This window comes from Diachasma alloeum, unplaced genomic scaffold, assembly GCF_001412515.2.
Source record: "Diachasma alloeum isolate Michigan unplaced genomic scaffold, Dall2.0 Dall_scaffold_00944, whole genome shotgun sequence".
Taxonomy (NCBI): Eukaryota; Metazoa; Arthropoda; class Insecta; order Hymenoptera; family Braconidae; genus Diachasma; species Diachasma alloeum.
The window spans coordinates 44,258-62,141 of record NW_021681061.1 but is presented as its reverse complement, the minus strand read 5'-3'; the positions used below and the strand labels follow the sequence as shown (position 1 = coordinate 62,141).

At 37.8% G+C, this 17,884-nt stretch overlaps 1 protein-coding gene across 1 annotated transcript; it reads left to right on the top strand.

The window, feature by feature from the left end:
• The first annotated feature begins 461 nt into the window (after positions 1-461).
• Positions 462-1,887, top strand: LOC107045470. The gene is made up of 2 exons (XM_015267764.1): positions 462-736; positions 1,082-1,887. The coding sequence occupies exons 1-2, from the start codon at positions 692-694 to the stop codon at positions 1,385-1,387; spliced, it is 351 nt and encodes a 116-aa protein (XP_015123250.1). The 5' UTR covers positions 462-691; the 3' UTR covers positions 1,388-1,887.
• Positions 1,888-17,884: the final 15,997 nt, after the last annotated feature.

The following is a 17,884-nucleotide window of genomic DNA, read 5'->3' as shown; positions in this document are numbered from 1 at the left end:
TAATAATTTTTTCACTTTCACAAGTGAATTTTAATCATCTCCACCTCATGAAAATAAGTTGGGATATTGAAAATTATGTAGAAATCACATTCAGATATTTCCATCGAACCCGTCAAAGGGTTTTTTAATGACAAAAAACACAAATTGATTTTAATAGAGATTGCATTCACTTCGTTTCTCGTGAGGTTCAGCAAAGGGCATTTATATAGGGCACCTACTCTCATGAACGTCACCTTCTCCCACTAACACCCTTGCACCCTCAGTGACAAGTCGGGATGGTTGGGGGAAAGCGGGACGTTAAATAACACATGCACATTCAAATGGTGGGAGAACTTTGGCTCTTCTGATACGCGAGGGGAATTTCATCCCCCCGATAAGTTTATAAATACGAGTAGTCTACCGCCATCAGCCAGCACTACGGCGCGAGCCACAGTCGCGTGCACGTCGAGCTTACACCAAACCGCCCCTCACTGAAAATCGACTCGTCTCACCCCCCCCCCCCTCTAATCGTCAATTCAATTCCACTTGTTCGATTTCATCAGCGAAACGGTCGAGGGAACTATCAATGTCGCAAGCTCGTTTCTTCCGAATATTTATCAAACAAAAGAGAGATTTTTGAGAGTATATGTGAGCTTGTGTGCATAGGGAAGAAGCATTACATTGGGCTTCCGAGGATCGATAAACTAGGAGAATGTTCAAGAAAGCGCTTACTGAGTCAGGAAAGCGAATTTTAAAGGTAAGAATGTGAGAATTTATCATTTTTCAAAAACTTTTCCAACATTTTTGTTGATATAAAAAACCATTCATTTTGTACTTAGTCGTCTTAGCTGACCTTTGAAGGATATTCATAATTTTGATTTGCTTGGTTTATGGAACCGCGTTGTTTATAAAAAAATTGTCCATTGCGGTAAGCGCGAAAATATTGCCCCTATATGTTATACTTATTGACCCCTTCATGAATATTTCAAATCATGCAAAACATTGGATGTTGCATCCAGAGAATTGAATAAAGTACACTCGAAATGTTGTTTTTAAAAATATTTTTCATATAAATAATTTTTGTTTTTCTTTTTTGTGCCAGGCAGTAAAAAAACTATCAACACGAAGTAGGGCAGTTACGAAGTCGCAGCTGAAGCAAAAAAAGTCGTACTACAATGAGGTAATGTACGAACTGTCTCCGGCAGTTTTGCCGGGATGGACTGCGACATATTTAGAGCCGGACAGTGAGTACATGTCGTTGTCGCTGCATTCACTGGACGCCAAGAGCATCGATACTTACGTTACTTACGTGCCGGAAGGATTGTCAGAGTGTACTTCGATATGTAGTTACTGTATCGAATATGAGAATCGGAGGAATGAGAACATTGAAAATGGGATGATAATTTGACGTTTTTTAAAATCCAATTATTTTAATTGATGATTCAAATCCATTGCATATGATCATCAGTGATTAATTAGGTGATAACCGATTACCATGAATAAGTGCATTTATTTATGGCTCAATGGAGTCCTGAAACACGTAGAGTTTCTGAATTTATAAATATTTTTATTTATTTGCATTATTCATATAAGTATTCTTGATTTCAAAATGCTCAGTCAATAGTTAGAAACTGTAGATGATAATGATTTTAATCGATAGCAATCATTGGCCTATGGTCCAACGAATGAATCACTCTCATCTAAGGCTTCATGCGATGGTTATAATTACGATTGGGAATTGTTGCTCAAATAATTTGCCATTTCCTTCATTAAAAACTGAAACGTTACGGGCACATGTATAAATGAGAAATGATATTGCATCTCCTGGAGACCGAATTGTAAATATGAACATTCGATACCTCTAAGAAGATTTCTATTGTGATATAATGCATTATTATAATTATTAAATCGATCTTAGGAAGAATAACTTGTTTGGTTTATGAATTATTTCATTAAATTGAATTTGCATTCCTTTGGTTATTCCATCATGTAAAAAAACAGGCAAACTCTACCCTGCAGTTAGCCATATGAGAACGGATTATATTCGATGCTACATTGTTGTCTGTATAACTGACTATATTTTTATTAATTTTGTCTGTTTATGTTTTGGTTATCGAGGCATCAATAGCTAAATTATATATAACGACTGTGAACTCCATATAGTCCATACGCTAGGGGTACTTCTGTGTACATTGAGATGTCTATTAGATTTTATTACTGGATTCTATGTTTTCGAGGTCGCTGATTGCGAATATGATGATCGTTTGAGCGAAATCGTGGGCAGTCTCTTTGTTTATAACAATTTAATTTTTTAAAACGGAATATCGCGGAAACGGTTGGCTATAGGGGAAAATGTTTCAAACAAAAAATGTTCCTTATCAAAAAGTGGACATATTTTTATAACATTTTCTTAATGCTGTCATGGTTACAGAGATATCGCGGATGCAAGTTCGAGCGGCGCGCTGGCACTATTGCGCGGCGGCAACGCGCTCCGGAGTCTTTTAAAAAAAAATGGTTGGAGGGAGAAAAAAATGGTTCAAACAAAAGATGTTCATTACAAAAAAATACATCAGATCAGTTTTTTGACTTTTTCAATTATTCCAACTAATTTTCGAGATATTCAACGTTTTATGGGCGATGACGGGACAAATTTGCATTGCGTTGATCATTAAACCGTGATTATCTCGTTAACTACTAGGAATAGACCAAAATGTCTAATAACTCAAAAGATGAGTCATGAAATTACCAATATGTTTTATTTCAACTTTTTTTCTCTAGCTCCATTCGTTCAGCAACTAACTCTCAGTGAAATTCGTTCAACTCGTTACTCTGCTATTTGTTCGCTAAACAACGTGCAATCTAGCCAGAAAATCACGCGAAAAAATAAACTCTCTGAAAATACGATCTTCACCCTCAGGAGTCTCAATGCAAACTGACAGTGAGTTCTTCAATTCCGTAGGATGAAAACAAAACTCAAAAATGGAAACATAGATAAGACTATTGTGTACGAATTCGGAAAAAACTGTGGCAACGCCACATAACACTGCGAAGCCGTTGTCCCATGTAGGGTTTGCCGACGCTTGCAATACGGCCACTCATCGGGCCGATGTCGGCGCGACGATCATCGGGGCCCCGATGTAGGCCGATAAGCAGCCGATGATCGGCGCGCCGAGCCGATTTTGCTATTGAGTAACAACTCATTAATGTAGTTGTAAAATATAATTACAGCTAACTGATAATTTATAAAAAAAATATGAAAATTTTAACAGAAAATGAAAATTTCTCAACGATGCATTCTTTAATTAATTTCTAATTTATTAATTTATAATATGTATTGTGTATAAATTTGAATTCTTTCGCGTACGTGAGCACTTCCGAAAACTGCCGGCAGTTGGTTGAGTGTATGAAATTGCGGAATAGAGCCACCACCACTACCACCGCCGGTTCAGTTCTCCATGCTCGAATAACACTGCGCATTTACTGACATTTACTCCAAAACGTTGTTATGACCCAGAAGTGCGATCCAAAGTGAAAATCAGTGAAAAAAAAGGTGAAACAAGGAATATCAATATGCCGTTATCACGGGCATATAGACTGAGAAAGTACCGTGTTTCCAAGCGAAAAATAACAATTACGAATCAAGTTTTCGAGGCAGGAGTGGATGTTCATCAACCAAACCTCGAAAATTCATATTGTTCTGGGGACGAAAGTTCTTCTGATAACATGGATATTGGACCTGGTGATAATGCAAGTCGAGGATCCATGAGTTGTGTCAGTGAGTTTTGCGATTTATCCGACAATTCACAAATTAACATGAGCATCTGTTCGTCTGGTAGCGATGGGGATAACCTCCCGAGGTCTCAACTCGACCACAGTCAGAGTTACAAACAAAATGTTCATAAAATTCTTGCCCATTCTAAATTGAGACCAAAATTACGGGATTGGGTATTAATGAATTTAAGTAAGTTGAATCTAAATGTAGTTTCAGAACTGTTGGTCATTTTGAAAGAAGAAGGGCACAAAAAAGAAACTCTCTTGCCATTATTTTTTGAACACAATAATCTATGCGATAAATGCATAATTATCAAAACATTCAACATAATTTTTTTATTCAATCCATTTTTCATGTCCTGATGAATGAAAAAATGAACAAAAGTGGCGAATAAGTTATTAACATTTCAAAAAAGTCTAAAGTGTCCATTTTAACCCACCCATCCACATTTTGGTGATCTAGAGTATTGAATGGAACAAATTTATCTCCAAGCATATAACTAGTCGGTACATGATAAACGCCGATGGTCGGCAGAACGTCGGCCGATGATCGGCAGAACATCGGCCGATGATCGGTGCCGATGATCGGGCACGATGATCAGTAGAACATCGACCGATGATCGGTGCCGATGATCGGCAGAACATCGGCCGGTGATCGGTGCCGATGATCGGGGACGATGATCAGTAGAACATCGGCCGATGATCGGTGCCGATGATCGGCAGAACATTGGCCGGTGATCGGTGCCGATGATCGGCAAATCGGTGCCGATGATCGGCCGATGTTCGGCCGTTTTGACGAACCCTACATGGGGTGCGACGTGTGAAGTTGAGATGGACGTTCAATGCACTCATACCCTGATTTGCGCCAGGAACATTTTCTGAACGGACGGAGCTAGAGAAAAAAAGTTGTAACAAAAGATATTGGTAATTTTATGACTCATCTTTTGAGTTGTTAGACATTTTGGTCTATTCCTAGTAGTTAACGAGATAATCACGGTTTAATGATCAACACAATGCGAATTTGTTCCGTCATCGCCAATAAAACGTTGAATATCTCGAAAATTACTTGGAATAATTGAAAAAGTAAATAAACTGATCTGATGTATTTTTTTATAATGAACATCTTTTGTTTCAACCATTTTTTTCTCCGTCCAACCATTTTTCTTAAAAAGACTCCAGAGCGCGTTGCCGCCACGCAATAGTGCCAACGCGCCGCTCGCTGGACTTGCATCCGCGATATTTCTGCAACCATGACAGCTATGAGAAAATGTTATAAAACAAAATATGTCCACTTTTTGATAAGGAACATTTTTTGTTTGAAACATTTTCCCCTATAGCCAACCGTTTCCGCGATATTCCGTTTTAAAAAATTAAATTGTTATAAACAAAGAGACTGCCCAGGATTTCGCTCAAACGATCATCATATTCGCAATCAGCGACCTCGAAAACATAGAATCCAGTAATAAAATCTAATAGACATCTCAATGTACACAGAAGTACCCCTAGCGTATGGACTAATAAGAGAGGCATTCCACGCTATTTCAATAGGCCAATAGTATGTGCACCGAGGGAGAAAGACAGGATATTCTAACCCGCGTATGGATTGCGGTAAACATGCGAGTTAGGATGTCCTGTTGTCCTTCCTCGGTGCACACGATATTTTTCGTCATAACTGCATGGTTAAATTCGATTTTTCTCTGTAAATGAAAGGCACGAATGTGGGATATATCATTCCGAGGATCTTCTACAACAGTAGAAATCCGAGGAATGAAATAAGCCACCTTCCTCCTGTCATTTGGGGAGGGGATTGCACAAGGTATGCGAAAGACAACATTTGATGTGGCATCAGGTAAGTAATTGTCTACAGCATTATAACACGATAAGTATTAACTCCATCAAAAAAATTAAGGATTACTTTTTCACTTCTCAAAAATGAAAAATTCATTTGATATTTTTGTACAAAAAAGTCTGAGTTACCAGACATTTGTTGAATCGAAATTGGGTTGTAGCTCTAAAATTGGGAATTTGCTGAAAAATTTGTACAATAACGCTAAAATTAAAGTCCGTACCACGCACGGTTTATCACAACCAATAGAAGTAATTCAGGGTGTGCTTCAGGGCGAGATCTTGAGTCCCCTCTTGGTCTCTGCTCCTTCATCATATAAAAGACGATTTTTTGAAGAATAGAAAAAGAGGTATCACTCTGGACTCCAGATGTGAGACTATTTTTTTAACATATGCTGACGACCTAGTTCTGTTGACCGACGACTCTTTTGACTTGTGAAGAAAAATCAGAATTCTAGTAAATTATTGTCAGGAAAATAAACTTACGATAATTGAAAGAAAATAAAAAGTGATATTTAGAAAGGGTAAGACTAAAATGCAACCAAGTTTTTTCTATCTAAGTAAGCCCCTAGAACTAGTCGACGATTTTTGTCACCTCGGAACTATTTCCTCAAGTATAACGGGCTTTTCAAAAGTAATATGAACAATAGGGTCACAAACGCCAAGGAGTAAATCTAATTCTTGATTGACGGAATCTACTTTGTTCAACGCTCTTTCCAAGAGTGCCCTACTATGTAACGTTCACATCTGGGGCTTGCGACATTTGGTTGAAATTAAGAGAGTAGGGTGAACAGGCCAATTGCTGGACGGTTAAGGGAAATTCTATTTTTATTGTAAGATCTAAAATAAAAAAATAGGTAAAAACGATATGATTGTTTCTATACCTGCAAGAATGTTCCAACTAACAAACAAAAATTATTTAATATCAAAATAATGAAGCAAAGAATAATTAAATCGAGAAATAATTAAATGCAGCCGAAACCCCCAATTTCTGGACAATTGGGCCAAATACTGGACGATGGGAGACCAATTGATGGACGGTTGGTGGGAAGGTATATTTTTTCCATCGTTTATCTAAACATGTGATGTTTTTTTATTGGAAAATGAATGGATACAATGTGATTTAAATTTTCAGCTTTCACGGGGCTCATCTACTTCGGAAAATACGGCACTATCCTCCGCTCTAAACTCGTCTTGACGAGGTTCTCTGCTTTTCCTCTTCCTTCTTTTCCCAGGTACCTTCTGAGTCTCTTTCTCTGCTTTAATCCTCAATTTTTCTTATTGAGCTAACAGTTTTTTGGCTTCGTTTTCCTGTTTAATCTTCTCCTTCTTTTCTCACGACGATTTTTTTTTCTTTTTTAAATGTCGATCAATAGAAAAAGAAAAATCATAAGATAATTCTGTACGAGTGATAATATTGGAAGGTTAAATAATCACTAGAGTTTTCATTCGATTATTTATGGAATATTTAATGGTAGGTGAAATTGTACAGTAACCGACTCCCGTCCAGCAATTGGCCTGCTCACCCTACAAACATCATTTTACAAAAAAAACTTGCATCTTCCAGTCTGCTCTTCGGGTCACGCGGTCAGAATGGAAGCAAGCACACTGCAAACACTCCGGTCTTACAAGCGGTCTGAAACTAAGATCCAAGATAGTAAAACCGGCAAACGGTCTTCAAATCAGACGAATTTCATGCGATCTTACGTATTTTAAGATCGTTCATGAGTCTGATCATAGGAATAAGATCCCTTTCCGATTTTAAATTTTACGATCGCAACTTTAAAATCGGAAACGGGTCTGATTTTAAGATCACTAGATTGGTTTAAGTTCGGTGACATGTAAGACCGATTGCCAATTTAAGACCGATACAATGATTAAGATCGAAAATGTAAGACGAATTTAGAGTCTTAGATGAAACTGTACTAATCAATCGATGAATTAATTAGTTAATCAATTTATCGAGTGATTAGTAAATTGATATATAAATTTGCTCAATCATTAAATTAATGGTTTATTGACTTACTAATTAAATAAACTGTTAATTTCGTCCCTTGTGACCCTTAAATTCTGACACGTACATTTTGACCTTTATATTTCGAATGGTATTTTGACCCTTGTGATCATTAAATTCTGCAACTAAGATTTGGACCATTGTATTCAGACGCTTGCATTTTTACCCTTATGACCCTTATATTTGGACCCTTGTGACCCTTAAATTTGAAACTTTAAAATTTGAGTCTTATATTCAGACAATTGTCGTTTGACTCTTATGACGCTTAAATTTTGATCCCTGCGACCCTAAAATTGTGTACCTTCGATTTTGACTTTGATATTCAGACCCCTATATTTTGACCCTTATGACTCTTAGATTTTGACCCGTATGACGCCTAGATTTTGACCCCTGTGATCCTTAAATTTTGAACTCTAGATTTTGACGCTTATATTCAGGCCCTTGTACTTTAACCCTCATAACCCTTAGCATTGGACTCTTGTGACCATTAAATTTGAAACCTTAAAATTTGACCCTTATATTCAGAAAATTATCGTTTGAGTCTTATGACCCTTAAATTTTGACCCTTGCGACCCTAAAATTTTGAACTTTCGATTTTGACTTTGATATTCAGACCCTTGTATTTTAACCCTTATGACTCTCTGATTTTGACCCTTGTGACCCTTAATGTCGAAGCCTTAGATTTTGACCCTCATGTTCAGATTCATGTATTTTGACCTGATGACCCCTGGATTTTGATCCTTGTGACCCTTAAATTCTGAACCATAGATTTTACCCTTGTATCCATACGCTTGTGTTTTGACGCTTATGACCCTTAGATTTTGAGCCTTGCGACCTTTATAATCAAAACCTTCAATTTTAACCGTTATATTTAGGCTCTTATATTTTGACGCTCATGACCCCCAGAATTCGACCCTTACGACCCAAAAATTTTGAAACTTCGATTTTGACTTTGACATTCAGACCCTTGTATTTCTACCCTTATGACACTTAGATTTTGACCCTTGTGACCCTCAAATTCTGAAACGTAGATTTTGAATCTTATGACCCTCAAATTCTGAACTTTAGATTTTGACCCCTGTGACTCTTAAATCCTGAACCTTAGATTTTGACCCTTGTGATACTTGAATTCTGAACCTTTGATTTTAACCCTTGTGACCCTTGAATACTGAACCATAGATTCTGACTCTGATATTCAGATGCTTGTGTTTCACCCCTTGTGACCCTTTCAATCGAAACCTTGGATTTTGACTGTTATATTCAAGCCTTTGTACTTTGACGGTCATGACGCTTAGAATTTGACCCTTGTGACCGTTAAATTTTTAACCTTCGATTTCGACCCTTATTTTACGACGCTTGCGTTTTGACCCTTGTGACGGAATTTTCGAGAATTCCGCCACCTGTACACGACTTCATCGTAGAATTAAGTAGATCGAAAGAGTGAGTACGTAAGTATCAAATATTTTTGATCTATGACGAGAGAGAGTCGCGATTTCTTTAACCCCAAAAAGTTAGCACCCCTACCGAAGGGCGATGCAACACCCCTTTTAGCTCCAGCTCACGGAAACCGGTCTCTAAGAACCTCAGGAAAGGCCTCGCGGGGAAAACAATGTTCAATTTCAATAAATAATTAAATTCACGTCTCGATACACATTAAAAACGAGTAAAAAGTAAAATCTCCGGTTCAAGTAATATTATAGTTTTTGTTCTCTTTTAGTTTCAGTTATTTTTCTGGTTTATTTCGGATTTTAGGGGATTAATTTTCGGTTTTTCGGTTGAGGGAAAATTTACAGTAAATTGTATTTTTCTAGTTATATTCTTCTTATCGAAATCTCGCGGATCCTGAGAGGGACGACGATCCACCGTGGTTCAGAGCCGATAAACCGAGCTTCCCGGTGGGATCTCGCTGATCTCGTTGAGTGCAGGCTGCTGATTACAGAAGTTGAGGTGAAATACTCACGCTCCCTGGCTAAGGCGCTTCGTGGAGTCATTGGATTCACCAGTGCAACTGGAAGGCCATGTGGATGAACATAGCCCACTCGTCTGTATGGATCGCCATGGGCTATTCTCTCTTTACATTTGTTCACGGCGATTCCAGGATGACTCCCAGGAGAGTGACAGCAGCGAAAAAGTGCACTCACTCAGGTGTGAAGTGCATTCGCGAGGAGAAAAGGCGAACAACTGCCTTAATTCCCCCTTTCCGAACCTCCAGATAACTATCGTTCAGTCATTACGGTTAAAAACCCCTTCGGTTAATGCATAAAAATATAATGAACGGCGAAATGCCTAAATAAGTCTAAAACCCATTTGAGTTGACATCCCCGCGTGCTCGTTTAAATGAGTTCGCCCCAGCGGCAGCTAGCCGGCGTGCCAGTCGCACCACTGTGGAAACTTTTGAGGGTTTCTTAATAAATGTGAAGTCAGGGATAATGTCACACTAATATTTATTGGTTAACAAAACTTTAAATAGCTTTAAGTAATAAGAAATGCTTTGGCTACAGCTGTGACGCGTGGCGTGGCCGTGTAGTCAGATAATACTGCCTTGATAGTTAGTCGAAGTCTTGGCGAGGCACAAGTTCCTGCTTGCGCCGTTGGCGCTGTTGCGCCTGGGAAATCGCTGGAGTGGCAACTGAGAAGGGCGAGGGTGGCGCACCACCCAGCTGAGAATATCCGCCGATTAAACGTAGTTTACCAGAGAGTTGGACCCGAGCAACCACTGCGACGACACCCCCGAGAATATCGACAGCGATCGAGAAAGTTGGTGGAGACCATCGCCGAGGGCCCACACGAGGAACATGGTAAGTACATTTCTATCCATCATGTGCACTCTCTCCCGAGGAGTGAAATGCATTTATTCTCAGTGTACCCAGTGATAACCTCCGGGAAAAGTCCACCGGCGTCCACGAGAGTGATACCGAGATGCATTCCCAACCACCAAAACTCCTCCGAGCGAGTGGATAAATGCACCAGTGAGTGCATAAAAACCTCGTTCGGCTTTCTAGACCTCTCCCCAGTGATAAAAATCAAAGTGACACTCAAGTGATAGTGAAAATGGACAGTTAGACCCAATAAAAGGCCGCACATGGCTCATGCCCTGCCATGGCGCCATTGTGCCCTCTCGAGAACGTATGGGGAATGTCCAGTGCCATTTAATTAAATTAATCAAATTAATCTAATTAATTAAATTAATCTTTAATGAATTTTCTGATTCTTCCTCTTGATTTTTCCGTATATTTTGTTGAATTCGCGACATCCTTCCTAAGACCAAGCGACCGATCCTACCCCGCTCTCTGAATACCTCTGAGATAGTCGAGCTCATTCCGCAACCTCTCTCTTGATTTCCCCAATTATGGCTAAGTTTTTCATATGGTTCTCTTTAATGCGGTTCGTTGACACCGCTGGAACAAAAGTCAGCTGGCGAACGACAATATTTTCTCGTTTTTCCGTTTCTTTCGTTTATTCGGTTTTCGAGGATTTTCATGGGGACATCGAGGAGCAGAGGCCGAAGGTGACAACCCTCCGACTGTTTTGAGTTTCGCATCGAGTTATGGATAAGTCTACGGTTTATATTTTAAGTTTTGAGGTTCACGTTGGTTAGCGCCGTCACACCTTTATGATCGTTAGATTTTGACTTTTGTGATCATTAGATTCTGAAACTGGGATTTTAACTCTTATTTCGCGTGACTTGTGCCAATCCATGCAGGATTTGCCCATATACACAATACGGCCAAACATCGGTCCAATATCCGGTCGCCGAATATCGGGCCCGATGAAAGGCCAAAAATCGGCCCAATATCTGCTCGCCGAACATCGGGTCCCCGATGAAAGGCCAAACATCAGCCCAATATCTGCTTGCCGAACATCGGGGCTCTGATTAAAGGCCAAACATCGGGCCAATATCTGCTTGCTGAACATCGGGGCTCTGACCAAAGACCAAACATTGGTCCAATATCCGGGCACCAAACATCGGGGCGCCGATGAAAGGCCGCCCCACGGCCGATGATCGGAACCGACTTAATATTCGTAGGCTATTTTTCGAATAAATGAATGGATAGCATGTATTCATTCTCTTTCCTAATATACAGAGTATAGATATCGATACCCGGAATGAAAGCCTAAATATTTTAAGAATAATAAGAATTAATTGTAAATTAATTAATTAACTCTTCTCATCAGAGTTACACTTTCATTAACTAATTATTGATAATCACATTCGCGGATTCAAACAAACACACCATGTGGTATTTATATCCCCGAAAAAAATCTGTCTTCATAAGAAATTTTAGATGGCTCAGTGGACAGCGCGTTTGACTACAGATCAGAAGGACCAGCGAGAATTGATAAAATTCCTCCTATAATAATCAAACATTTACCCGATATAATAATTAAAGATTTAACAATAATTTTTAAGAATGCTTTAAATAGTTATTATTATCCGCAACAATGGAAAACCGCAATAGTTTTCCCCATTCATAAAAAAGGGAAAAATTTAACTGACCCAGCTAGCTATCGTCCAATCAGTATGACACCATCTCTCAGTAAAATTTATGAAACTATTATTAATAACTCAATTATGGCCCATGTTAAAAAAAATAATCTTACACCAAATAACCAATATGGTTTTAGGCATTACCATTCGACACTTCATGCGGTAAATAAATTGCTCTCAGACGTAAATGAACAATTATTCCAAAATAAAATGATTGGCGCGGTCCTCCTTGACCTCGAGAAAGCTTTTGATAGTGTTTAGCTTAACGGCTTAATTTTCCTTCTCGAGAAAAGCAAGAGAAAGCAGTAGCGCTGGCACATAGGTGATGAAAAAAGACGCACACACTCAGTCCTGTTCTTCCCGAGTGCGTAGCCAGCACCTAAGCTGGCGCTTGAAAGCTAAGGATATGGGCAGTTCCCTGATGACAGCAGGGAGGCCGTTCCACAACTCCGAGCCAGCAACAGCCAGGGAGGCTCTGTAAGTATCCGTTCTGAAGTGTGGAACCACAAGAGCCTGCTGAGCTAACATGAGTCGGTGAGGTCTGCTGGAGATATAGGCTGCGAAGAGTTCAGCCAGATATTCCGAATTGCCAGTGCTCATCACCTAGTACATCACAGTAGCAATGTTAAAATCTCTATACCCGGAGATGGAGAGCCACCCAAGATTTCGCCGAGCTGCAGAGATCGGAGCATCACGAGCCAACCCAGTGACAAAGCGAACCGCTCTATTGATGAGACGCTGCAGCTGGAGATCAAGCACAGAGCCCACACCCTGGAGGACAGCTAGGCAGTAGAAAATGTAAGGAAAAATGAGGGCATTGACAAGTAACTTCCGGAGGGGTTCATCAGTATAGCTACGCTAGCAATATAACTGATAGAACGCCGAGTTAATCCTAGAAGTGACGAGTTGAACATGATCTCTAAAGGTCAATTTACTGTCAATGATGACCCCCAAATTCCTCATACTGCTGACTAACTGAATAGCTGCACCATCACATCCAAGACTGGGCAACAGAGCTACGTCTACAGCATTGACAAAGCGTTTGGCTCCCAGGATCATAGCTTCAGTCTTACCGACGTTGAGTTGGAGACAATTTGCTGAGGCCCACTCCTGGATCCTGGTGATATCTGCATTCAGTCGCCGAATGCCCAAGGAAAGCTCAGATGGATCACATTCCAGATATATCTGGAGGTCATCAGCATATAGAAGATGACGGGCTTCAAGGACCGAACTGCCAATGTCATTGATAAATAGGGAGAACAGTAGTGGGCCGCGGATAGATCCTTGGGGCACTCCAGCATTGGTTTCGAGAAAAGAAGATAGCCCATGTTCACCCTTCACTGCTTGAGAACGACCAGTTCGGGATATGATACATGGCAAGTGCTTTAGAGTCATTAATCACAACAATATTTTGAGTTCAAGTTTCCAGATAACAGAGGGATTACAGCAGGGAACAATAAACTCACCCTGTCTATTTCCACTTTTTACTGCACATATGATCAACTCTTTCGATCTTAATACAAATAATAACACTTTCTCTTTAGCGTACGCAGATGATAGAATTATCTACGATGCGGGTAATGGCGGTATTGAAATCAGCAATACATTAAATAAGTTAGTTAACAAAGTTAACAATCTTTACTCCATGTGGAACTTAAAAGTAAATCCATCCAAAAGTGAAACAATTCTCTTTCGAAATCCTCAAGTGAATCTTTCAACGAAAAAACGTAAAAGTATTGAAAAATTCGAAATTAAAATTAAAAATCCAGAAACAAATGAGTAGTCATTAATTCCTAATAAAGAGTTGGTCAAATATCTTAGAGTACACCTAGATTAGCTAGTTCGTTGCTCAAAACATTCTGACATACAAATTGAAAACACCCGAAAGAGGTATAAAGCCTTAGGTCACTTTTTTCACAACAAATTTATGAGTAAAAAAGCCACAGTAATATTTTACGTACTACTGATTAGACCGTTACTGAAATACGCTTTGGAAATTTTATGGAATATGGGTGCTAGTCAAACTGAAAAATTAAGAATATTCGAAAGAAAATGTCTGAATGTTCGAAAGAAATGTCGAAAGAAAAGGTCTGCCCTATTTTTATGCAGATCAGAACATTCTAATTTTGGACGAAGAATAATAAAATACTTTACGATACAGCTCAGATTCCAAGAATTGATAATTTTATTATCAGATTGGCTAGAAATTATTACAATAAAATCAAAGAAATTCCAAACGAAGCAATTAAAACATTAGCAGAGTTCCCATTTGAAGAGGCTATCGGAAGAGCTCGATGTGGTAACATAAAACCGCAATTTTTCATTTATTATGATAAGATCGGATTACTTCAAGACGAGTCGAACAAATCGATTTTATATCATATCGGAAGATATATGAATAATAATAAGATCCCTATCGATAATTTCGAATCAATAGATCTCCTATATTCTAGAGAAATCCCAAAATGCGATTTTAAAGACTAAACAAGAGTCAAAAAAAAATTCTGGTGGCTGAACGAAGATGACAAATATATGAGGGAACTCAGAATTCGAGAGGAATTATTTAAACGTTTAAATAAAAACAAAAATAGACCTCAAAGTCGATTTATTAGAAATAATTAACGTCCCCCTTAGAATATCAAAAAATTAAAATACAATAAAAAAATTATTATCATAAAAGACTTGAGGTAATTCTGGATTAATTTTTTTTGAAGTATGTACAATTTATATAGTTTACAAAAAAAAACGAACTCTACAGTAATATTTTTAATAAATATAAAATTGTTAAAAACATGATTCAAACAAAATTTTGAATCACTCGAGGTAATTTAAACAAAATTACAATTTTACTTATTTTTATACTAATATTGCAAATATTGTTGTGCTTTTTTTTGACACACCAGCGAATAAAAACAAAGTTTTTTCTAAGTACCTAAAAAAATATTTATATCGATTGCAAAAAAATAATGCATAAATCTCAAAGAGAAAAACTAAGTTAAAATTACTATAATTCAAACTCAAAATAATTAATAAACTCAGGAGCCTCTATAGGCCAAAGTTTACATATTAGATATTATAGTATTCATAGAACCATTGTTTTTTATACTAGTTTTTAAGGTTTGTAAATATTGTAATTATTGATTGTTTCATGAATAAAAACCTGGTTAAACAAAAAAAAAGAAGGACCCGCGATCGAATCCCACCGGGGGCTATTTTTTTATTTTTTTTAATTCCATTTTTTTCTTTTTTGGTTCGCTGGAATGGATAAGAAGAGTTATAAAACGATTATAAACTATTAGAACTAATATGTATGAACGATTTTAAAATTTTGTTCCACCGATGATTGGCTGATAATCGGCCAATATTGGCCGTACATCGGTCTCTATGATGGCACGAGGTAACGTCCCAACGTTCGGCCGAACATCGGCCGAAGATCGCAACCGATTATCGGGGAACTCGGCGTCGAGTTTGGCCCGATGTTGGGCCATTTTGTATTGCCCTGCATGGGAGAAGGTCTTATAAACATTTTTTTTCATTTTCCCAAAAATTTGTGCCAAAAGGTCTTATAAACACTTTCCCAGGGGATATGAAATCTCTACCTTTCAGATGATTCTGAGTCATCTGAGCCTATCTTTTCAAAATCAAATTTTCAATTTTTAAAAGGACTTCAAAAAATTATTGAAAATTCGGGCCGAAATGTCATATAAACACTTTCCCAGGAAATATGAAATCTCCACGTTTTGGATGATTCTGAGTCATCTGAGCCCAATTTTTCGAGACAAATTTTTGCATTTTTTTACAGGAAATTTTTTTCAATTTTTTGAAAATTTGGACCAAAAGGTCACATAAACACTTCCTCAGGGGATATTAAATCTCCACGTTTTGGATGATTCTGTGACATCTGAGCCCAATTTTTTGAGACAATTTTTTAAATTTATTTTTAATGGGAATTTTTTTCAATTTTAGGAAAATTTTGGCCGAAGGTTGTATAGAAATTTTCCTGGGGAATATGAAATCTGCACTTTTTGGATGATTCTGAGTCATCTGAACGTAATTTTCCGAGACAGATTATTTCAGTAGTGAAGTGGTAAACGGAGATGAGTCGACTTATCTCCTAGTTGAGGTTTTGAGAAATATTTCCGAATCTAAGCGAGATAGCGATATTTTCGTGATGATATTTGTTATAGCACTCCATCGGCTCCACAAAAAAAGTTATAGCAAAAATTTTGCTACCTTCCTTATATTGCTTATTGCTATTCCTTATATTCCGAGATATTGATTGAAAACTGCTCCATAGTCAAAATTGACTTATGTCCTTTTACCACTTTGCTACTGATTTCATTTTTTTTATAGGGTATTTTTCAATTTTATGAAAATTCATATAAAAAGGTCGTACGCAATAATAAATAATAAATACTTTTGTAAGGAATAAGAAATTTCTACGGTTCAGAAATTACTGGGTCATTTGAACCTAATTTTTTGGAACATCGTTTTGAGTCTGCTTAAAAAGAATTAATAGATTTTTTAAAAATGTGATTCCAGTAATCCTATACATACTTTTCCAATAAAATTCTCTTCTTTCAATTTCTTCACAAAAAAAAGTTTTCGACGGAAAACAAACATTTCTAATTCATGAAAAAAAAGCCAAAAGCAGGAAAAACAGCGCAGAAATAATGTTTAGATAGAATAGAGTGGTGTCCCACCTTGATTTTTTGATACTTTCTGAATAAAAAGTCAGTTCCACAAAACAAATGAAACAAGTGGCCCACAGGTATCAATTAAGTATAATTTTTTTGCTAAAAAATTAGCAATTTTCTTCTGAGTGAATTAATCGAATATTCTTCATTAATGATTTCGAACTTCAATAATGCAGAATATGTCTTAGCGGGAATAGTCAATTTTCATGATCCAGAAGTTATCAACAACCATAGCTTCGGATACTATACAGCATGTATAGTGAGAGGCGATGGATTAATAATAGTATATGATTTACATCCAAATACAATTCGTGAAATTCAATCGTCACATTAAATCAATCCTCATTTATGTATCTATGTGAAATGAGTATATAATGAGACAAACAAAGCACATCCAATCAGAGAAGATTAATGTAAAGTTTTCCATCATCGATACATTCTTCTGCAAATATTTGATTTTTCATCTTTTCCGTAGCATTTTTTTAAATGAAGTTGCTACAGAGTTAATTGATTTTACGGGATTGACAATTATTCCCGATTATTCCCTGCATATTTGTTTTTATTTTCTGTTAATTACTGGCCATAACTGACAGAAAGATGATTTTCATCTGTTATTCATTTAATTATTATTCTAATTATTCATTTTCTTCGAAGATTCTTGAGAATGTGAGTGCGTATGACTTCTTAATTTTCACCGATTATTCGGACAAAATTCGGGGAATAATTCGCTCTGCTTTATCACTGTATGCTTACTAGGATTGATTCTTGATGGAATATCTAAATTCGTCATCGAGCCAAGGTTGAACCGTAGTTGAGCCAAACTAGAGATGACTATCTAAATCCGTGGTTAAGCCAAGGTTGACCGATGGTCAAGCCGTGGCTGACCGATAGTCAACCCACGGCTGACCCATGTTCAAGCCACGGTTGACCCATGGTCAAGCCCAGGTTGACCGATGATCAAGCCAAGGTTGACCAATGATCTAGTCAAAATTGACCCCTGGTCAAGTCATGGTAGACCCCCAATCAAGCCACGGCTGACCCATGTTGAAGCCACGATTGACCCATGGTCAAGCTCAGGTTGACCGATGA